The sequence below is a fragment of the Pygoscelis adeliae genome, unplaced genomic scaffold (assembly GCF_000699105.1).
Source record: "Pygoscelis adeliae isolate BGI_AS28 unplaced genomic scaffold, ASM69910v1 Scaffold120, whole genome shotgun sequence".
NCBI classification, from domain to species: Eukaryota; Metazoa; Chordata; class Aves; order Sphenisciformes; family Spheniscidae; genus Pygoscelis; species Pygoscelis adeliae.
Window position 1 is genome coordinate 2,449,677 of NW_008824032.1, and position 24,004 is coordinate 2,473,680.

At 38.5% G+C, this 24,004-nt stretch overlaps 1 protein-coding gene across 1 annotated transcript in view; it reads left to right on the forward strand.

Moving 5' to 3' along the window:
- Window positions 1–24,004, forward strand: part of SPAG17 (sperm associated antigen 17) — a 309,464-nt gene that overhangs the window by 253,916 nt on the left and 31,544 nt on the right. The window contains exons 22-31 of the mRNA XM_009330177.1: window positions 1,311–1,424; window positions 5,462–5,670; window positions 9,483–9,603; window positions 12,983–13,356; window positions 14,985–15,114; window positions 17,299–17,519; window positions 17,817–17,961; window positions 19,090–19,244; window positions 20,989–21,165; window positions 23,396–23,523. Coding sequence (XP_009328452.1) covers window positions 1,311–1,424; window positions 5,462–5,670; window positions 9,483–9,603; window positions 12,983–13,356; window positions 14,985–15,114; window positions 17,299–17,519; window positions 17,817–17,961; window positions 19,090–19,244; window positions 20,989–21,165; window positions 23,396–23,523 — 1,774 coding nt within the window. The remainder of the gene's footprint in view (window positions 1–1,310; window positions 1,425–5,461; window positions 5,671–9,482; window positions 9,604–12,982; window positions 13,357–14,984; window positions 15,115–17,298; window positions 17,520–17,816; window positions 17,962–19,089; window positions 19,245–20,988; window positions 21,166–23,395; window positions 23,524–24,004) is intronic.

Here is a 24,004-nt window from a genome sequence, read left to right on the forward strand (position 1 = left end):
TCAACTGCCACCATTGATGCAATTGTAGGTTGTCTGAATAGAAAACTTGCAACCCTTCCACAGATGAGATGTTTCTTGTCTGCCCTTCTGAAAGTAGTCCTGCATCATTCTGGGGTCTGCCAAATGGTACATTCAGTCACCAGTGTGCTAGCATCTGAGGCAAGTTGTATTCACTTGGCACGAGTGAGAGGCATTCCTCCTGTGTAAACAGGAGTAACTTATAGAAAGGCAGTAAGAAAGAGAAGAATCAATTCACTCTGATACTTTGCAGTGGCTGAATGGTACAATGGTGAGCTTTTAATGCAGTCAAAATGGCAAAACAGCATCCTGCAGGTGCAGAGTCACCAATCAACATTGCAATGGCAGACAGTAAATAGGAGCAGATGAGGTCTCAGCATGTGTGCCTTGTTGATGAAAGAACTGGGAGATGGCTAGGTGTTGGGTGCCTGCCTTAACCTTCTTTTGTAGTCTTCTCTGCTGCTCCTCGCAGTTTTAAGAAGCTGTTCTCCATACCGGAAATCCCAAGGATTTCCTCTTACCAGCAGAACCTTTCTTTAAGGCAGTAGGAGTTGAACTAGAGGCAAGGTAGGATCCAGTGTCACTGTCTCAGAGGTGTTACCTTGCATAGTTCATGTGGTTCTCAAGGATCAAGTACCCATCATGTGACATCACGTCCTGCACCCCTAAGTGAGCTTGTCTCCTGATCCACTTTCACAAATTCCAGACATATCTTTGGATCTAATTTCTCAACTTTTTCTCCTTTCTTTTACTTTATCCTCAAGATACAGTCCCTGTGACGATACCTGAGAGACAGTGACTTTTAATACTGCATAGGCCACATGTGATGGTTTAGTGGGCATGGTGGTGTTGGGTTGACGGTTGGACTCGATCTTAGAGGTCTTTTCCAACCTTAATGATTCTATGATTCTATGATAGAAGTGAGCAGTTCAGCATTCTTGTCAGCCAAGTAGGGAACAGAAACAAGGATCCTTGACTCCAGAACTAGGTTCTTTTGCTCTTTAAATTCACAAAGACTTTTCACTAGTTGTTGCTATTAAACCTGTTTTTACACACCTAGCTAATTAGAATGCAATTTCTAGATGAAAAATCACAGCTGTATTACATGAAACTGACTATTATATACTACCCTATGAGTGGAATGATAAAGTTTTCACTGTCCTATATTAATCTATTTTACAGGTTAGTCATCCACATTGAGGTGCCACCGTTTACACCAGTCATTGGTTTGCAGGTCAGGTGGTTCTGGTATGTGTTGCTATCTTTAAAATTCATTCTAATTTTTTTTAAAGGAAAATTGAAAAATCAAAAGAAAGCTGTGAGCAAGTTTGGATCTTTTTCAGCCACCTTGGAAAATGGAATCCAGCTGTCCCTGAGCTATTATGGACCTACAGGGAAGACAGCAGGTAAAGTAAGCAAATAGAAGAGGATATTTGAGAACCATAGGGGGAATTCTTTTTTTTTTCTTTTTTTTTTTTTTTCTTCTCTTTGCCTGTAACCCAATAATTTGTTGCATGCAACTCTGCCTTTCTCAGCAGCTGTTACTACATGGTGGGGAATTTTCAGCAAGGCTCAAGATGAGATTACGTTGTCAAGAATATTCTATGATTCAGATTTCAAAATGGAGGGAGGTCTCCATGCTTTTTTTACTTACTGTGAAAACAGAGCAGTGGAGGGAGAAACTTGCAAGTATTGTTATTAAGTAGCCCAGCACAATCAGCCAATTAATTTGAGCCAAAGAAAATGTGATTTGCTGAGGAGTCTTCTTGGTTTTCCAAGAAATAATATTTTTGTAAACTTATATAGGTGATTATGGAACTTTCATTTTACATTAGGAGTTGGACTTTAGGTTACAGTTGTGCAGACATAATGAGGGATTTCTCTCAGCCTTTCAATAAACACATTCACCAACTGGAAGCAATTGCTTCACAAAACCACAATGAAAATAGCGTCTGCTTTTACCAAGAGCTTTTTGTTTCCATTACATTTGAAAGGCCACTGAAACCATCATATGTATAAAAGTGAAACCCTCCTCTAATCAGAAAATAATCCCAGCATTTTTCAGCTCTTAAAATATGAAAACATTTAATTGAATGCATCTTTGTGTGGACTATACACTCAGTTTTAATTATTCAAATACATTTTAGAAAATTAATTACTAAGAAAGGACTTTTTAAACTTGGGCCAAGAGAGCATCCACAATGTAGTGGACTGTGAAAACTTGTATTTTGCCATAAAAGAGAGACATGTCTAATTAAACACCTACATGTCAGCTGTGATGTTCAGGCTTTTTCACATCTACCATAAGCATCCTATTCTACATTAGAATAATCCTTGCCATGTTGAGCTTTAGTGCAGCACTGCTGACTGGCATTCTTTGATTGTTTGCAGGTTTTCTACAATTACTTGCTTATGTCTAATTCCCCTTGTGGGTGTTTGTATCGTAAGTGCTCAGAAAAATTCTGACCAGAAATATTCTGGCTTAGACTATTCTCATATGCCATCCATCCCTAATGTAGAATGGTATGCCATGTAATCATCAGTTTCTTTCCAACGATTGGTTAAATTGGTTGCAAATTACTCATTTTCTCTGCATTACTGAAATAATTTTCTGAAACCTCTCTAATTCTCATTTTTCTTATTGTTTTTCTCATTTTTCTTACTGTTTTTCTCATTTTGTCTCTTCCATCTTCCTTTTAGGGAAGCTAAGATGACAGAAGGCCTCAGGCTCGCTGCCAGCTTTATGCATCTGTTTAATTTCTTGGTTAAATGTTAATATTTGTTTAAGTTTTGAATTATTATTTGTTTTCTCTAGCATGACCAAAATCTAACTTCAGACCACCTTACAACCAGACTTAGAAGTAAGCTCCTCATCGCTTTGTGAATCTGGCACTGCTTGAGCACCTGTGGGGCTTTCATCTCTCGGTATTATAGAACCCTTGCATTTGCTCTTTGTGCCTTGATGAAATCATGAGAGTACAACTCCAAGTGCTAGAAATCTGCACATGTGTACAGGAGGAAGGAAACCTTCCTTAATCTGACAGTCCTCTGGAATGTCCCATCTCTCTCAAGATTTCTAAAGACATTTTCCCTCTGTCTTAATAATCCACTCTTTTTCATTGTTACCCTCAGACATAATGTTCTCATTTTTCAGGGCAACAAGAGTAAAGGGGTAGGTGAAATTTCCTTAGGGGTCAAGAGCCTATAACAGCTTCTATTCCTAAATTCAGCACTCTGGAAAGTAGTGTAATCTGAAACTGAGTGTACTCCACTTCACAGCATGGGTAGCTATAAAGGATAGCTACCCTCACTATATATAAGAATTTGCTTGTACCCAGTTTGCAGTGTTCACATGGATATTTATACTCACCTGACAAGATGGATTACATTCGCTAATGATTTTATTGGACAGTTGCCTCAGAATCCTTCATTTCAGCTATCCTACTTCTCTGTGGAGCACTCGCTCTGTCAAAGTTTTAGTCAGCTGTTTCTTCTCACCATCCACCTGGAGATGGGTACTACTACTTGTTTATTCCATGGCCATGCTGTCTAATAAATGTGTATCAGAATGGACCCCATGGAGAACTTTAAACTTTCCTATTTTATATAATTAGCTGAGAATTTATCTCTAGCACATTACAAATAAAACAGATTTGTTTGCCTTTCCTCAGACTTCCAATAAGCTGTAAAAGCCATGCAGCATAAATTTCAGTACATGAAAGCAGAGCCACCTAACAAAGCATCAGGTTCTCATGCATCAGCTAATGAAAACGGGGATTTCAAAAATCTTTGTGGTGATCTAAGTTTCGCCTTTTAGCCTAAAGTTCATGGATATATTCAGATTTTTGTGTGTTTCCCTAATGCTGGCACCAAGACAAAAACTGAGATTGAAGGCTTAAAAACTGAGGTGGAAGGCTTGTTATCCATGGACTCCTAAATAGAACTTTATCACCAGATGATCTAATAGTTTCTTCTAGCCTGAGTGTCTTAAATTTTGAGTCACCTTTGCAGTTGCCATAAATCCAGAATCATCCATAAGGCAAATGAACATGTAGGCAGCCTTTCTAGTAGTTTAGAACTTTATTTTTAAGATGGCCTCTGCATTTTCTTATCTGCAGAGCTGAAACCATCTATGCCAAAACCTTTCTGAAAACAGTGGACATAGTAGCACTTAGGCCTACCTTTTATCTTTTTCAGCCAAAAATATACTAACACTTCATCTGCATTACAGAAAATGCTATGATCTCACACCAGAATGGTTCTATTAGCATGCTTCCAGATGCATTTCTTTCCTGCTTTGTCTGAATGTGATATGACTTGCAGTTTGTCAATGAGTTATTTAACTTTTCTTTGCCTGATGTATCAGTTTTCACATTAAACAATATTGTTCATTGGAAGAAGCAGAATTAAAATGTAATTTTACCAAAACAAAAAAAAAGATTTTTTGAAGTCTTCCTAAAGACATTCTTGAAATGACTGACTTGTCATTAAACTTCATACGTTGTAGAAACTACTAAGCAAATCAAGCTTGCTTTATTTATTTAAAAAAAGATTTTCAAAAGATGGTTTCAGAGATCATCATGTTTTGCTCACTGGTGTTTTCAGTTCTTATCTATATGGATGTGGTTAAGATGTGGATAATAAGTTGCTCCATCTGAGGTAACAAGTTCTCCAAAACAAACAAGAATTAAATTGCTTAAATTGTCTGGGTGGAAAACAAGGTGCTATTTCATGAGTTATAGGTTTGGGACTTGGGCTGCCTTCAAGCAAGAAAAGATGATTAAAAAAAATCTTTCAAAAAAGCATTAATGTTAGAGCTGGCTGGTTTTTCTGATTAAAGAGAAGTGTCAGTTTGTCGAAACAAAAATTTTTTACTAATTTTATTTTCAAGAAACTGTTTTGGAAGGTAACGTGACTACTTCCTGTCAACATGCTTAGCAGGCTGCCCTAATGCTTGGCCGTTAACAATTAGGAGAGTCTTAGCAAGTCTAGATCATCAGAATCTTTCTGAATCATTATAGCAAATAGAGCTATGTAGTGCAAAACTGCTGGAGTTGGTCCATGCTGGATCAGCCCATGATAAAGCATAACAACAGTGATCATCTCCTAGATACTAGACTCAAAATTAACCCACCTGTTAAGTATTCTGGAAGTAAAAGAGAATTTAAAAAATTGTATTTTCTATTTTTGAGAGAGAAGTGATGACCTGTGGGAAACAATAGTTTCAAGATGCCTTTTAGGCTGACAAGTAGTCAGTCTATGGAAAGACTTTCTAAATAATTTCATATATTCAGTCCCTCTATCTGAAATAATAAACTCCCTCACCAAGGTTATTATTTCTAAGGTAAAATTTAGTGTACAAAATCTTGTTAAAAAATAAAATGTGTCCATCTACATTTATGAAACTTAATTGCATTAAAAATGTTGCTTTTCCCTTCCTTAGATGATAAAAAAGATCCTGTCCTAGCAAGAATTCTGAACATCCCATCTGTTCATATTCCGACCATAATTTCTCCTGTTACATCAGCTTCAGGAAAAAAAGATAAGTCCGTCAAACAAAAATCAGGAAAATCTCTGCCATCTACAAAAGCAAGACATAGCAAAATAGGCCCTCCACCACCTGATGACCTGGTAAAGCAAGAAGAAGGAAAGGTGAGAGAATAGATATTATCCAATGAACACAGAAAAGAAACAAACAAATTCAAATACATAAATTTATGTAACAGAAACATATATTCTTCTTAGAGGGCTTTGAGCTGTGCCTTAACAAATTCCTAACAATTTATGGTGCTTCTAAGGTTATGTTTTACTCTTTCAGTTGTTCTCAGATGTACATAGTGGCAGCTGTTAATAAGGCTAGCCTTTACGACTCCATGATGTAAAGCAGTGTGTCTTCCGTGGTCCACATACTTTTGTCAATTTTGGCTTTACAGTTAACACCTGTTACATTATTAATATCTCAGTGGCCAGAACTGCTCTAGAAATTAGTTTAACCAAGTAAGAGAACTTTTCTGTGCTTTCCAAAACCTGTATTGGAAAGTCTAACCAACCAGTAAATTAGTGGAGACAGTAAATTAGTGGAGACAGTTTTGTAAAAGGTTGCTCTGCAATTTGGTCTTTCCAGCTGATCACAAGCCAGGGACCAGCAACTTGAGGAAGTTACTTTTGCCTATAACTCAAATACTTCTATCACAGGACAGTCCTTTGGAAAGGATGGATGACATTTCAAAAGCAGATTCTGAATCTCTGTTATTGAATACTTAGCACAGAGTAATACAGGAATTACAGGACCATGTGCATCAGAAATGCACAGCATTTAATCTTGAGCATCTTCCACAAAGGTCTATGAGAAAATTTTTTGGCATAAAAAACATGTGAGTAGGGGAGGCCATATCAGTTTAGAAATGGGTCACATTTCTAGATAATGTGCTTGTTAAATGTAATTTAACATTAACTGCAAAAATATTTAAAGCATATAGTAGTGTGTTTTAATTTTTCCCCTACTTGGTTCCATCGTTAATCAAATATGGCTGAAATGATGCAGAAAGAACTGCTAATAAAATGTCTCAGTTCTCACGCCGAGCCAAATTTAAGTCCATTCTACTGCATATAATACTTCTCATGACCAATTATTTTCCATTAACCCAGTCATTCCTCCCTCTTATGTTCTGCTTCTTCCACGGGATGATGGGTGATATGTAGAGAACATGAGTGGCACCATGTCTTCCATCTTTTCCTGCACTGTTTTCTCTTTTGTCCTGTTCCTCAGACTTTCTCCATGGAAAATTAACACTAGTTCATCCAACTGTAGTGGCTTCCCATCCCAGAGGCATTTCATGAAACTCTACTTTACTTCTTGTTACCATTTTCTAGGGCACTGTGCTGAAAAGAATCACCACCTTGTGGTTTAAAGATCTGATTTGTCTCTTTTTCAGAACTATGTCTTGAAAAATTGGTCTTTTGTCTACTCTGGTTACTTTGGCCACTTCTCTCAAAATCACTCTTGCTATGCATGCATGAGAGGTTTATGAGTTATCTTCTCAGCTCTCTTGGCAAGGGAGGTTGAATGGAGATCATAATTCTGTTGACAGAGCTGGACTGAACTATTTGAAGAGGTAGAATGGGCAATATGGAAACGAAGGGTTAAATGCAGTGCAGGTTTATTCAAAACAGGAGATCGCTTCCATTACAGAGCAAATGAGATGGGTGAGTAATAAGAATACGTCAAGAATGAACGCATACTGAGAGCTGCAGGAATAGCCTTGGACGACTCTCTAACACAAGATAGCTATGCTGCTTCCATGGTATCTAGTGGATGAAGTAATGCTGTGGCTTTTGTTTCAACATGGATTCTGTCTGTATCCACAAAAAGTCCTGCTGACCTAATTTCAACCAGTTTAGCTAGGTGTTTAAAGAGCATGAGCTTCGAAAGTGGTGTAGGGAGTTGCCAAACAGCACTCAGCATAACATACAGCAATTGCGTGGTACAAACGAACCCTAAACAAACAAATTTCCCTACCATTAAAATTCTGTCAGGAGGACATCTAAGTTCCTCCTCTTCTTCCAAAAGGCTTTTTACTATTTAATTTAGAATGTCTTCAGTCCATTTTTGGTGTTTTAATAAAAACTCTGAAAGAGAGTATCTGTATTAGTGCATACAGCACTCAGCTGTGTGAGTCTGCAAGCATTTTGGAGGAAAGGATTAAAATCCAAAGCGAACTTGACAAATTCACATGGACATGGTCTGGAAAATAGGATTCAATTCAGTAAGAATAAATGCTAGATTCTACAGTTACATATAAATAATCAATATATATGTACAGAATGAGTAACAGTTCTATCAATAATAGTTCTATAGAGAAAGGTCTGAGAGTTGCAATGGATCACAAGCTATACATAAAACAGAATGAGTAACAGTTCTACCAATAACAGTTCTACAGAGAAAGGTCTGAGAGTTGCAATGGGTCACAAGTTATACATAAGTCAACAATGCCATCTTGCTGTGAGAAGGGCAAAGACCACATTGAGGTGAATAAACAGGAGTATAGCCTGCTAAATATGTGAAGTTATTTTCCATTCACGGCTGGTAGGGCCTCAGTTGAAGTATTGTGTCCAGTTATGGATGCTGCGCTGCAAGAAAAATGTGGGCCACACTGCAGAGTTCTAAGGAAAGCACCAAGAAAGGTCAGAGGTCTAGAAAACTTGACTGGTGGAGAAAGATTAAAAGGCTTGGTTTGGGTTTCTTTGATCTTGAGTTGAGAGACAGAATAGCCTTCTGTAAAGACCTAAAGGGACAGTGTCATCTCTTATGCTACCCATATAATTAGAAGAAATAATCAGAAATAAACAAATTTTTTGCAAGAGAGATTCAGGCTAACCAATAGGAAAATGTCAGTAAGGTTAGTCAAGGTAAAGCACTGGAACAGATAGCCGGGAAACCTCCAGTCCTGGAAGTTTTTAGAATAGGTTACATTAAAAGTTTTCTCTAACAATATAGACATACTTGATTTTTTTTTTTTTTTTTTTTTACCGTTAGACAGGAAGAAGTAGATGACAACTGAGGGTTACTTCTACCCTATTCTACCCTATACCCCGGCTTCTACTCCATGATCCTGTGACTACGATCTTAGGATACTGAGGATAGCCTTAATTACCCAGTAATACTGTGTAAAGTAACCATAAAATGTACAGCATCCTTTATGCTGAAAAACAGGTGGCAAAACATCTGCCAATTTTTCCCTGTATTTCTATTCCTAAAAATCAAGAATACGGGTCAATGCCAGGATAAGTTCTCTCTGTTACCTCTGTCTGCAACCCAAAACTGTTTTCGTCTTATGACTACTGGCATAGTGTAGTTCATTGTCACATAGGTTTTCTGGGGGATGACATCAAAGGGTCCATTGTTGTATTTTTTCCAGATGTTCCAGGGTCTTCAGACTTAGGTAAACCTCATCTTTTCTAGACATTAGAATAGTTTCCACTACAGAGCAGTGCAAAGAGAATTACACATTTTGACTGCCAAACATTCCTTCCTATCCCTTTTCTCAAGTCAGTGCTGTATTTCCAGCAGGCTGGAAGTATAGCTTTGCTTATCTTTTGTGGTCTTTTAATGATTATAGGCAAAATAACTGATGTGCAACTTCAAGAATTATTTCACGCTGTTCTGCTTCACACTATCCATTTATTGGCATCTCATCTTGACACTGTGCACAAGATAGCAATGAATAAAGTTAGGAAGAGTTGTTCTTCAAGGGTTAATAAAGAGGAATGAAAGAAGATAGCATAATCAAAGAAAATAAGCTAATGTTTCCACTTCAGAATCCATAAACTCTCAAAATGTTAAAAATGAGTGGTAGAAAGCACTATTTTTTAAATGTTTTGTTACAACTGAAATCTGTAGTATAATTTTTTTCTTTATTCTTTTAAAAATGTAGAATAAAACTAATTCATATTTCATTCTGTAGATGGAAATGGAAGAATCAGCTTCCCAAACACAAGTGATGTCAAATGCTCTTGCTTTCCCAAGTTTGAATGTCTCCTGTCCCAATGGACTAGTATTAACTTTTCTTGGTGAAAGTTTTGGAGGTTAGTTTTCTGAGCCAATGCAAAGTAAGGAAATTTAAAAGAAGTTAAAATTACAGAAGAAAATTATTTCCGCCTTGATGGATTTAGATGTAACAATATGAATTTTTTTAACATCTCAGATTGCTAAGTCTGTCATAATGTCTATTTAATAGTATTTGCAACGTAAATAATGTGTTTTAATTCAAACAAATGTAAAATCTAGAATTACAGGTTGTTGGATGTAACAGCTTGGGGGCGGGGAAGCAGCAACCCTAAAAAGCACTTGGGAGCCATGTTGGATAATCCGTTGAATATGCATGTATATTGAAATACTAAAGAAAAATGAGCAAATCCAATTCATAAATGCATATATATCGAGAAATCTTGACTGATAACAGGAAGATTGTTATGTTACTATATCTGCACCTCCTTTGGAATTGTATGTACTGTTCTTAAGTCCACAAGACAAGATGTTGCAATTTTGAAAGATTCAGGGAAGAGTGACAATAATGATTAAAGCATTGAAGATGTATCTTATAGTGAGTTATGTCACCAGAGGACTCAATTTAATTACCGAAGAAAACGTCAAAGGAGTCGCTGGTGCCAGTCTGGAAGTACAAAGGAAACAGAATTTTGGTGTTAGTTTGTAAACAGAGAGTTTATAAACACAGCATACAGAGGTATTACAAATTTCAGGGGCTTGAAACTGAAAAGTAGTACTTTATACTAGATTTAAGTTATACTCATTTTTTAATGGTAAGAATGATTAACAAAACTAACCCAGGCTGTGATGGACTCACTGCTACTGGATATTTTACAGTCAGGTTTTGCTGCTTTTCTAAAAGATATGATCAGTTTCAAGCAGGAATTACTTCACATAAGACCTTTGGTTTATGCCATTCAGTACATAGAGAAGTTGGTCATTAGCCTTTCTGCCCTTATCGTTGAATTTCCTTTTGAAGACCCATAGGCTATATAGGTACTTCTAACTTTCTGTGCGTGACGTCTTTCTGCAATGATTCCATTTCCTAGTGTTTTTGAAAACCAGCACAAGGTTCATCTTTGCATACTGTAAACTGTAGTAAATCTTGGATTTTTGTAGTCACACCATTACATTTTGAAGCAGACAAATGTGAATTTTGCTGTTGTCATCTGGTCAGTTTTAAAAACAGCTACCTACAGATGTCATTTAAAGCCTATGTGCAGCAAATCTGTCCAGCCCAGGCTGTACTGGAACTATTGAGTATGTGAAAATAGATCAGCACAACTGCAGAGGTGCCCATATCCAGGAATAAACCAGATTTATCACACACACCAAGTACATGCCAGCAGTAATTCCAACACACCCTGTGCATGAGCTGTTGCATAAAAAACAGCAGAATCATTTGTCTTCCTGGCAACTGATGAAACAACATGCCTCTTAGAAACCAGCTAAGTGGTTAAGTCCAGTGTATACGAATTAATAAAAAATAAGAAATTTGTATTAGATAGCATTAATAAATGTAGTATGGTGCACAAGGATCCAGCACAAATTTATAATAATGTGAGAGGGGAATGTCTTGATTTTTTTTTTTCCCCCAGCCACATAGACCTCAATTGCTAGTAAAAGCTTCCCTCAATTTTCTTCTCGGACATCTCTTTCCTTTTAATATCAAAATCATAGAACAGCCCAGGTTGGAAGGGACCTCAAAAGATCATCTGGTCCAATCTTTTGTGGAAAAGTGAGCCTAGATGAGATTATCTAGCACCCTGTCCAATTGCATCTTGAAAACCTACAGCAATGGGGTCTCTACCACATCCCTGGGCAGGTTGTTCCAGTGAGTGATTGTTCTCACTGAAAAAAAATTTTCTTATATTGAGATGAAACCTCTCCTGGTGCAACTTGTACCCATTGTCCATTGTCTTCTCCATATGGCTCCTTGTGAAGAGACAGCCTCTGTCCTCTTTGTAGCTGCCCTTTAAGTACTGGAACACTGTGATGAGGTGCCCCCTGAGCCTTCTCCAGGGAGAAGAGACCTAACTCCTTCAGGCTCTCCTCATAGACAGATTCTCCAGCCCTTTGATCACCTCTGTGGCCCTCCTTTGGACCCTCTCCAGTCTGTCCCCATCTTTCTTGAATTGTGGGGACCAGAATTGGACACAGTACTCCAGGTGCAGCCTGACAAGCATTGAGTAGAGTGGGATGATCACATCTCTGTCTTTGCTAGTAATGCCCCTGCGGATGCAGCCAGCTTGGCACATTTTGCCAGTTTAGGGTAAATGTGCTCTGATCAATCTGGTATGAAGTAAAGAGGGTGCAGAGGGTTTTCAAACATACATAGTTTTTTGGCAAGGAGCATGAGTTGAAATGCTGAATAGTTGAGGTGAACAGAGCAATCACGGACGCATAGATGTAGTCTCTTGACACAACTACCACAATTATACTCACTAGCACATTCACATACTGCCATAATTTAATCTAAAAACCTTATTTGTTCAAGTAGACAAAATATCTAACTTCAGTTTCTATACAAACTCAAACTTGGTGAAACTCAGTAACTGTGTCCAGCTCTGGAGCCCTCAGCATAAGAAAGACACAGACTGTTGGAGCAGGTCCAGAAGAGGGCCACGAAAACGATCAGGGGGATGGAACACCTCTCCTATAAAGAAAGGCTGAGAGAGTTGGGGTTGTTCAGCCTAGAGAAGAGAAGGCTTCGGGGAGACCTTATTGCAGCCTATCAGTACTTAAAGGGGGCTTATAAAAAAGATGGCGGCAAACTTTTTAGCAGGGCCTGTTGCAACAGGACAAGGGGGAATGGCTTTAAACTAAAGGGGGGTAGATTTAGACTAGATAGAAGGAAGACATTTTTTACGCTGAGGGTGGTGAAACACTGGCCCAGGTTGCCCAGAGAGGTAGTGAATGCCCCATGCCTGGAAACATTCAAGGTCAGGTTGGACGGGGCTCTGAGCAAGTTGATCTTGTTGAAGATGTCCCTGCCCATGGCAGGGGGGTTGGATTAGATGACCTTTAGAGGTCCCTTCCAACCCAAACTATTCTATGATTCTGTGATTCTATAACTTTTTTCACCTTTATGGGCAATTAGGAAATTCTTCTCACCTGATGTCAGTCTTCCAAAAATTCAGAATCTGTAATAGATCCATCTTCAAATTTCCCTCGTTTTCATTTGGAAAGACATACACTTCCACAGGAGGATGCAGAGTTTCTGAGTAGATGACTGCTTTGAATTGTTCTCTGAAAAACAGAGTCTGTCCCTTACTCTGTGGATTACAGAGGAAGCTAAGGAGGGTTAGTCTTACTCATGTAAAGTTGCATACCTTCTGTAGACACCATGATGCTGGGTGTTTAGCACTGCTTGAATGTGTGCTACACAGTATTAAGTAATTCAGAATTTGTTTTTAGATTTGAAAGGTGAAGCCACTACAGCTGAAGCTGAGAAAGAGGTGGTAAAGAAAAGTGGGGCCAAAGCAGATGAAGCCAAGGCAGAGAAGGTTGAGAAAGGTGAGACTGAAGCAAATGAAGCAAAGGAGGAAGAGGTTATGAAAAGTGGAGAGAAGGAACATGAGGTTACAGAAGGTGACATAAAGCACAAAGACACCAAAAGAGAACAGGCCAAGCAGCCTACTCTGCAAATTCTGGTTAGGCAGAGTTATCCCCAAAAGGTAAAGAACTCTCATCTATATACATCTGTGGCAAGGCAAACAGAACAAGAGGTGTCAAGAGTCATCACCAGTCAAGGAACCGTCATAAAGTACATGATGGATGGATCTACCCAGGTATGTTTAGTAGAATTCATTGAAAGCAGCCTGCGTGTGTGATTACCCTTGAATTTGTGCTTGTCAACTGAGATAGCGAAATGTCCAGTTTGTAGATGAAGGAGTTAAGTAACGACTGAGTTACGCAGCCATGTCAAGACTAAAATGCTCTTGGCTTTGTTCAGAATCAGAGCTGAAGGCGCATAGGGAGCTTTAATGATGAAAATTTTAGGCATGTGAAGATTTTAGGCAACTTTGGGATTAGGAAATAGCTGAATATGGTTTTGAGTACTACATTCCTGGACTTAAACATCTGAAGTGTGGATTAGTTGGGCTTTGGGTGTTTTTGGCAACACAAAAGCATCCATATATTTTTTCAGTCATCTAAACAGTCATATGGGATCCAGAAAAGACCTGAACTATTTTTCAGTCCCTGCAGGCACCTTTAGGTATCCTAAATTTTCATCAGAAAGACTTTATATTCCTAAGTACCTTCTTTGTTTACATGTATTTAGGTTGCCCATAATTCTGGTACCTTTTAGGTGCTATAGGCTAGATACCGTCTTTGCAGATATTGTAATCAATCTACAAGCAACTGTCTTTTTGAAGTCTAAGACTCTATGTGTAGTTAGCGAACAGATGAAAAGAGGAGTCATCTGTTTTGACTCAGAAACTGTCAAAATAATTCCTTATTTCCTCAAGTTTTTTTTCTAAGTAGACCACAACTCCTAGTACAAGTACTTTACATTCATTCATTCATTCATTACATTAGCTCTTAAACCGTTTAGCCAGGATTTCTGAGGAACATATCCATTTCAGAAGTATGCAAAAAGCTAGCTGCTGTATGTCTATATATTCTCAACATACTGTCTCCTGACAGAAGAATATAGATCTTATGTGCCTAGCATAATTGTACCATAGTCTTTGTATAAGCAGTTTATGAGTGCGTCCTTCTTTATATTAAAGTTTGTGACTCATCAAGAATGTATTGCATATAGATAAGCATTCAAAAGAGAAGAAATAGTGAATTACCTTACAGTAACATCTTGAGATGTTTCTGTATGTTGTCCATTTGTTTTCCACTTTGTACCGTGTTCTCCCTAGAACATTTGTACTGTGTTTGTAAATGAATTCAGGGACAATTGTTCCCTACTACACAGGGAACATGCAAATGAAGAGTTGAGTGTAATGGACAATAGATCTCAGAAACCAGCTATAATAAGATAAATAACTATGATTTCTTTTTCTTAGCTGTCTTGATGGCTAAAAAGTTAACAGCGGTCCTAAATATGTGGAGTACCTTAATACAGATCAATATGGTGATACAGATGTGTTACAGCTGCTACAAAAGAAGTCATCAACCTTTGATGACTTAAATAGTCAAAGAATAATCTTTACTGTTTACTTTTATAATGCCTATTTGTTACTAGAGTCCCCATTAATTACATACGTGAACTGCAGCAATTAGAAGTCCTTTCTTTTTGAGATAGCTTCTTTATTTCTTGTATTCATTCTGAGAGTCTTTTACTTTTTTCCCCTCCATCACCCACAATATTCTAGTGACTACTGCATTTGCGACTCATTCTTTTGAGACTTTGTATTGGTGTTTGAAGTGATTTTAACCCCTAGTATGTCCTTGATTGCTGTAGATTCTGTTTGCTGATGGCACAGTGAGTAGGAGTCCTGATTCTGGCCCTGTCTTACCACCACCTACAATTCCAGATAATATGCAACCGTTACCAGAATCGGAGCCTTCACCTGAGACCAGCGCTAAGAAAGGTAGCATTTCCAGTGTTTTGGACAGATTTAAAGTTAGCAGGGCTGATGATACTTAATAAAGGGCATATTTCTTTAGTCTGAAAATTCTGCCAGTGTGAAAATGCAATTTTATCTGTACTCAGCTGCTGCACAATGCTAATTTGTTACCTTCATATCAAATCATTTCTCTCCTACTCCAGATTTCTTTTTCTTCTAACATGCTAGGACTCTAATAAGTAAAAGGGTGTGTAAGAACTACATCGGTAGCAGAGTGATTCAACACAAAGTATTTTAAAAGAAATCCTTGTAACTACAATAGTGTCAAATCCTTATTTATGAGTTACACAGTTTTTAGTCTTGGTATTGAGAAATGTTTCTCTCGCAGAGGACTTACTATATTTTTCTTTCTCATTTTATGTATTCCAAGGCACCTACTATTGGTCATTATTAATTGGTTGTATGGACTTGTGATCTGTCCCAATATAACCATTCTTACATCATTTAGTTTGGCTCAGAAAGAACCAAGTAAAAGTTTACTTCATAACTCAGTGTAGTCTGAGATCACTGTCAGTGCTACTTAGTGCAAAGAATAACTATGATCTGTCATAATATTAATGCATAATCTATTGTAAGTATGTGAATAAAAATTGCTGCCAAAGAGAAAAGTCTCTCAAAAAGGAGACTTTCAAGTCATCAAGTCCAGTTCTTGTTCTTAGGATATTCCTTAGGATAACTGGAAGGATGTTTGAGAACTTCCCTGACAAACCATCTTCTAATTTTCAGTCTCAGTATCTGTGGCCAGTGTATATCCTTTATTCCTTATCCTTTATTTATCATCACTTTTTCGCCCCACCTTTCCTCTCCACTGCTTAGTCTTGACAAATTTATAGTGAAAAGTTTAAATTTTTTTTTTTCTAGGATGTATATGCTATAAGCCTTTTAGACTCTTCTCTGGACTATGCTGTTGTCTTTTGCATACACTTAGTCTAAGTTCCTTTTCTTGAATATGGGAGACCAGCGTTCTCTATCACATTCTTAATAAGATCTCTACATTGCCTTTCACAATGGAATCTCCATTGCTTTTATTCTGATGCACCATAGGCTTGTGTTTGCCTTTCTTGTCACCATATTTTCACACTGATAACTTGTAGTCATTCTGTATGGATGATACCTCCAGGTCTTTCTTTTCTTCTACTGTTGCAAACTTGTCTGAAGCGTAATTTATTTTTATTCCTTTTTGCATTAAATTTCATTTTAATAGGCTGTATCAAATTCCTATTACTTTAATCTTCAAGTTCATGGGGCAGTTTTGGATGCTTTTTTTTTCTGTAATCCATTCAGATTTTCTTCTGCATTGATAGCCTTCCAAAGTCATGTCATAATCAGATGTCATTAGCATCCTGTTTACTTTTTCTGTGTCATTAATAGAATCATAGAGTCATAGAATAGTTTGGGGTGGAGGGACCTCTAAAGGTCATCTAATCCAACCCCCCTGCCATGGGCAGGGTCATCTTCAACTAGATCAACTTGCTCAGAGCCCCGTCCAACCTGACCTTGAATGTTTCCAGGGATGGGGCATCCACCACCTCTCTGGGCAACCTGGGCCACTGTTTCACCACCCTCAGCGTAAAAAATGTCTTCCTTACATCTAGTCTAAATCTACCCCCCTTTAGTTTAAAGCCATTCCCCCTTGTCCTGTTGCAACAGGCCCTGCTAAAAAGTTTGCCGCCATCTTTTTTATAAGCCCCCTTTAAGTACTGATAGGCTGCAATAAGGTCTCCCCGAAGCCTTCTCTTCTCTAGGCTGAACAACCCCAACTCTCTCAGCCTTTCTTCACAGGAGAGGTGTTCCATCCCCCTGATGGTTTTCGTGGCCCTCTTCTGGACCTGCTCCAACAGTCTGTGTCTTTCTTATGCTGAGGGCTCCAGAGCTGGACACAGTACTCCAGGTGGGGTCTCACCAGAGCAGAGTAGAGGGGCAGAATCACCTCCCTCGACCTGCTGGTCATGCTAATGAACACATTAAATAAGATTAGTTCAAGGGCACACCTTTGAGTAACAGCACCTGTAATTTTCCTCCAGCCTGATAAATAGTTCTTCTTTCAATTCTATCAAAAACAATACTCACAGAAACTCTTCACTTTATTGATTTTGTATTTTGCCTTAGAGAATACCAAGTCTGATACACAAATTTTTGTTTCTGCAGGAAAAGGCAGTGACAGAAACAGTATATCACACCCAAACAAGGACGAGTTATTTGAAAATACTGTGCAGGGTCTGGTTAATTCTGAGCAACCTAAGGAGAGCCAGGCAGGAACCTGGATAACAACAACTCCATCAGGCATTCGAGTGGGCACTGAGGGAGCAAAAAGGATGGATCTGAAGCCACTCTTAATCTATCAGGCAACTGACCCAGCTGATGGAACGGTATTACTATTTTTGTGTTGTTATAGCACTGTCTACTAAGCTGAGAGACAGGGCTGCCATCATATAAGTTGTAGGATTTGTTCTTTGAACATATATCCTACAGGTTGTGTTATTGCACTGTTACTAATACAAAAGCTTTAGATTTTGAAGAAAACGCGAGTCCTTGGTCTTTGAAGTAGAAAAAGTTGCAGTAGTCTAGTTTCATTGGAGTTTCAGTACACAATGCCTTGTTTTACTGTTGTTGCTGTTACAAGTATCACAGAGCTAATATAAATGAGTATTCCTTCATTCTTTCAGGTTATGACTGTACGAGACGATGAAGTGATAATTGTTGAGAAGCTGGATGGGAGCAGAGTAGTAGATCATGCTGATGGTACTAGGATCATGACTTTTTATCAAAACTGTAAAGAACGTTTTGTACCGGACAATAGTGAGGAAACAGGTAAAATCAAAAGGGGAGCACTTATCTCTGCTATATCTTGTGAAGCAGATAATTGTCAAAATGCACTAAAGAAGGCTCATACCAATAGCCTGGATAACAAATCCACTAGCGCAGTCTAGGCTTAGTTTGTCTGCTTGGTCTTTTTTTCATCAGTATTCAGTGCAAAAATTACATTGTAGCAAACAAGAAAATTTCCTTCTGTCCGTGTATATACTTACATGACCCACCTTCACCATGAGACCACAGTGCCTGAGTTCTAATATGTTCATTGCCCGCGCTCCACGTACCCTGATACAACAAGCAAGCTCATTTGAGTCTTAACTGAATAGATGGATAAGGACCAGGGCATCCTCATATTCCCCAGAGAGGCCATGGACTCACCAGCCTCGGAGGTATTCAAAATTTGATTGAATGTGGCTGTGGAAAATGCCACACCTAGTAGAAGTGAAACTACATTCGCCTGAAACAAGTGGGGCTAACGGTCATCTGTGCTTCTTCTGGCTGGCAGTATGTTCTGTATGCTTAGTTCAGTTGCTGGATAAGTTCTGTAATTAACATGAAGTGTATATTTACTGTGTGGGTGTCAGGACTGTTGTGTTTAAACACAGTAGAAAGTTCTGGTTGTGGAACACCTCCCTGCGGGATTTTAAAAATCAAACCAATGACCTTGAACTGGTCTGTCTATTCAATGGGAAGGCAATGGCCAGATTAACATACCAGTTTGATTTGTTTTCCCTGACTCCTGCTGCAAAAAGGAATTTCTTCACATCTTAGAGCTTGTATCACAGGCATAAAAAATTTCAGTGGTCCAACTTGTATGTTACAAATATCCAGATCATTACAGTTAGTACCGTACTTGATAAATTAGAGAGTTACTCTCCTGAGTTACAGATGGTTACAGACATTTTTTACTGTTGGACTTTCCTATATTCAGTGCACAGTCCAAAAATTTGAAGGTTGCGTATTGTTTACCTAACATAAAATTATGTGATAAAGAATGTTATGAAGTCTGAGGGTCTTTTACTAAGGAGATAAAGGTCCAGCCTTATGAGAGAAAAAGCAAATTGAATCCTAAGACTTTTCCATGGTTCATGTGCTCCTGTCTAGTTGTTCTGTATTAATTCTTAGATGAACTCTCGGAAGCCATCACAAGGAAGGTGAAATGTATGCAAGTAGAGAATCCTGAGTTTGCTACTGTTATAACAAATTGTGAGGACGGTACCTGTTGTACCATCTTTGGAGATGGGACATCTATTATAGCAAAGCCACAGGGAACATATCAGGTGGGAATTATTTTTAGTTTGTGACAGTGAAATGTACCTTTGTGTTCCAAGTTCCCTGCCATCAGTATCTCTCACCTTGACTCCTCTATAGCCTTCACAAATCCTATGATTCCATCTCTTTTATATTCTGCTATTATTTAGATATTAGAGGTCCCAGTCGACTGGAAGCTGGAAAATGACCCAGTTTTCAAAAAGGGTAAGAAGGAAGACCCTGGTAATTACAGGCCTGTCAGTCTCATTTCAGTGCCTGGTAAAATTATGGAGAAGATTATTCTGGGAGTTATTGAAAAATACTTGAGAGACAATACAGTCATTGGTCATAGTCAGCACGGGTTCATGAGGAGAAAGTCCTGCTTAACTAACTTAATTTCCTTTTATGACAATGTCACCCATCTAGCTGACGAAGGGAAGCCAGTATATGTGGGGTTTTTTAGTTTTAGCAAAGCTTTCAATACTGTCTCTCACAGTATCCTTCTGGACAAAATGTCCAGCATACAGCTAGACAATCAGGCTGCCAGCCAGTCACCAGTGGGGTTCCCCAGGGCTCAATTTTAGGGCCAGTGCTCTTGAATATTTTTATAAATTATCTGGACGCAGGAATTGAATGTACATTAAGTAAGTTTGACGATGATACTAAACTAGGAGGAGCTGTGGACTCCCTTGAGGGTAGAGAGGCCTTACAGGGAGATATGGATAGACTAGAGAGCTGGGCAATCACCGACTGTATGAAATTTAACAAGAGCAAGTGCCAGATTCTCCACCTGGGACAGGGTAATCCTGGTTATACATACAAACTGGGGGACAAGAGGTTGGAGAGCAGCCCTGCAGAAAGAGATGTGGGGGTTTGGGTGGATGGCAAGTTGAATGTGAATCAACAGTGTGCCCTGGTGGCAAAAAGGGCCAACCATGTCGTGGGGTGCATCAAGCACAGCATAGCTAGCTGGTTGAGGAGAGGTGATTGTCCCACTCTGCACTGCACTGGTGTGGCCCCACCTCAAGTACCATGTGCAGTTTTGGGCACCTCAATATAAGAAGGACATCAAACTATTGGAGTGTGTCCAGAGGAGGGCGACCAAGATGGTGAAAGGTCTTGAGGGCAAGACTTACAAGGAGCAGCTGAGGTGACTTGGTTGGTTCAGCTCGGAGAAGAGAAGGCTGAGGGGTGACCTCATCGCAGTCTACAACTTCCTCAAGGTGGGCAGTGGAGGGGGACATGCTGATCTCCTCTCTCTGGTGACCAGTGATCGGACACAAGGAAATGGAATGAAGCTGTGTCAGGGAAGTTCACACTGGACATTCGGAAAAGATTCTTCACTGAGAGGGTGGTCCATCACTGGAACAGGCTGCCCAGGGGAGTGTCAAGGAGCATCTGGACGATGCTCTTAGTCATATGGTTTAGTTTTAGGTAGTCCTGTGAGGAGCAGGGAGTGGGACTTGATGATCCTTTCAGGTCCTTTCCAACTTGAGATATTCTGTGGTATTTCCTCACAACTGTATAGTATATTTAAATCACAAGCTTAAATTTCCTGAAGCTAAAGAAAATATTACAGAGGCTAACATCAGCCTAACTCCTGGACCTCATCTTCCTTCTTTCTCTCGCTCTAGTCCCTCAAAACTGGATGATTCAGTAGTAAAGGTCTGAGAGCTCTCCTCTTGATTTGCATCTGTTCTTCATTTTCATGGTACCTCTAAACTGAAGATTTCATCTTTCAGGACTGAACCTCTTCCCTTCTTACTGTAATAGGTTTTACCCATCAAGACAGGCTCTCTTTTCATTGATGAAGATTGCTCAGCAGTTTATACCCATGAAGTTCACAATTTCATCAGCAAGAAAGAAGAGAAACAAGCAGGGAGATACATTATGAAACACACGTCCAGCACTATTTGTGAGATGATGGATCCTGAAGGAAATCTTTTCAAGGTAAAATACATGGGAGGAAACAAGTTTCTGCATTTTAAGTAATTTTATCTTATAAACATCTCTCAAAGTCAGCTTGTAGCCTTGTAGTACTTATTCTTAAAGTAGCCTAGCTAGCCAGAAGGAACAGCTCCTGAATCAGGTCTCTGAAATGTTCTTGAGGATGTGATGGGTTTCCATTTTTTGTTATTTCCCACTTTTTAGAGAGATTGAAATAAAACACATGGTCTACAGTTTACCTCACCTGTAAAGTTACCTTAATTAGCATGACTTGTCTTATAGCAAAAAATCATCTCTGCAAATGAGCATTAAAAATGAGAGAGGATATTGGCTTTTCAGAAGGTCCATAGAAACACCCTAATCTGCCTGGTAAGGCAAATATTGTTGTAAAAGGAATGATTGAGTCTTTAAAGTCATACTGATTGTGCTGTGATCCTTTCACACCTAAGAGATATTTTTGAGCTGGGTTAGTACTTAATTTTGAGTTCAGGAAACATCATCTAAGTGTCTGACCTACATACCATTTTCTAATTAAAGGTTCTAATTAAAGATTCTAATTCTAAATGTGACATCCTTAGAGAGTATACTTTCTATTGTTGCAATTGTAATCATTACCAGTTTCCCAGATTCCTGTGAAAAGCACTGAGGTTCTGCTGGACATAAGCATTATAATACAGTTTTTAAACTGGTTTCCTAGGCTGAAGAAGCAGTGCTTATGTAAATCTATGCTATCTGTCAATCTCTCCCTAACAAATTTTGAACTAATCAACAGAGGGGTAGAAATTTCAAAGATGTCAAGTTCCTACAAAGTCAGTGTAATTCAAAGCAGCACAGAAGTTGCTTGGCATCAGCATCAGGACATCCTGCTTTTTCTCAGCTGATACTTAGGGAACAAAGGAAGGAGGTTGAGGAGGCTGTGGGACAGTTGAAGGTATTGTGGGAGCAGTGATCACAGGGGTTATGGGGAGGCGGGTAGTAAGAAAGGTGAGATTAATGGTCGGTAGGGATGGCAACCAGGTACAGGTGTAATAGGATTGGTTCTTCCTCTGTCCTAGTCACACCTAAGACTACAGCAAAATGGGCATGGGCTGGGTGTGTCAGATTCAGTTCATGGACTGCCCTTTGAATCACTCTGGTTTAAACTGTGTCTTCCAAAGGCATCTGTCCTTCAACTGACTACACTAAGAATTAGATGCATTATTATACCTTGTGTGCATATGTTAATGGCACATAAATTAATAATCACAAGAAGAAAATACTGTAGAAATTCGCTCAATATTATCATAAGATTATCTGAGACCATATTTTTAAAGTTAATAAATGCCTAAAAAGGAACCCCTCTATACATATATACCTATATATATCTATAGGTGTATATATAGGTAGATAGATATAAATATATAATCTGTATCTATATCAATCTATATCTCTTCATATATCAATGTATAGAGATGTGTATATATTTATACATACATATATACACCAGGTATATATAGGTAGACAGATAAATATATATAATGCATATATGTATCATTTATATCTCTTCATATGTCAACATGTATATAAATGTGTGTATATAGGGATGTGTATATATTTATATGTACATTCACCTATATACCTATGTACATACACACCTGTACGTATATACGCATTTATATATACACATTTATATTTATATATACTCCTATATATGAGTATATATGTATGTACTATGTAATTATTAACTAACATATTAGCGTATAGATATATATATAAAATTATGTATATATTTGTGTGTATCTGTGTGTATAGGTGTATATACGTAGATAAATATATAACTCACAGAGGTACATCAGTACCTGTCTGAGTATACAGTTACCTGGCTTTGACCAGCAGGTGACTATTTTTGTGTGAAGTTGCCTATTGATGCCTGCAGATATATATGTTGAAGATGGAATGTATGCATGGATGGCCCCATTTCACAACCAACAATCCTTGAGCATTTAGTAAATATCAGCATGTGATATTAGCATTTATGATATGGCATGTCTTTCTAGAAATGTTTGTTTTGCTTTTTTCACTCTTTCTTCATTTTTCTTCTTCATTTCTTTTTCCTGTGAATTCCAGGTTGCTCAACCTGAAATATGTTTTTTCTGTCTCTTTCACTGGCCTAGGTCATATTACAGTTCAGCAGCAAGTCACTGTTTTAAATGTATCATGTAACTCAAGTCATTTTATATGATTTCTATTATAGGTCATGGCTGATGGCAGCACATCTGTGTGTGTTCCTAGCATTGGTTCTGATAATAAGGAAGACAGAAGTTCAGCATCAGCACTCCCAGAGGTTAACAAACCTATCACTTATGACGAGCATGTCCCCAGGTAAACTGCACTGGATTCATAGGTTTACACTTCCTTTCTTCACTATTTGTACAAGGTTTGTAGACTTGCGCTTCCTTTGTTCAGTACTCTGTATTTGCACATTTGATGTTGTCATCTTGGAGTTCCATTTTCTTGTCATGTCATCACAGTACTTTTTCATTTTTGTCATCTGGAAAAGAATGCAATTTGAAAGCCATCGGATTTGATCAGTGTGGTGGGTTGACCTCAGCCAGCTGACAAATGCCCACCCGGCCAGGATCTCATTCCCCCTCCTCAACAGGACAAGGCGGGAAAATAAGATGCAAAAGGTCGTGGGTCAAAATAAAGACAGGGAGATCACTCTCCAATTACCGTCACAGGCAAAACAGACTCAACTTGGGGAAAATTAATTTAATTTATTGCCGATTAAAATAGAGTTGGATGGTGAGAAGCAAAGATGAAAACTAAAACACCTTCCCCTGTCCCCTCTTTTTCTCAGGCT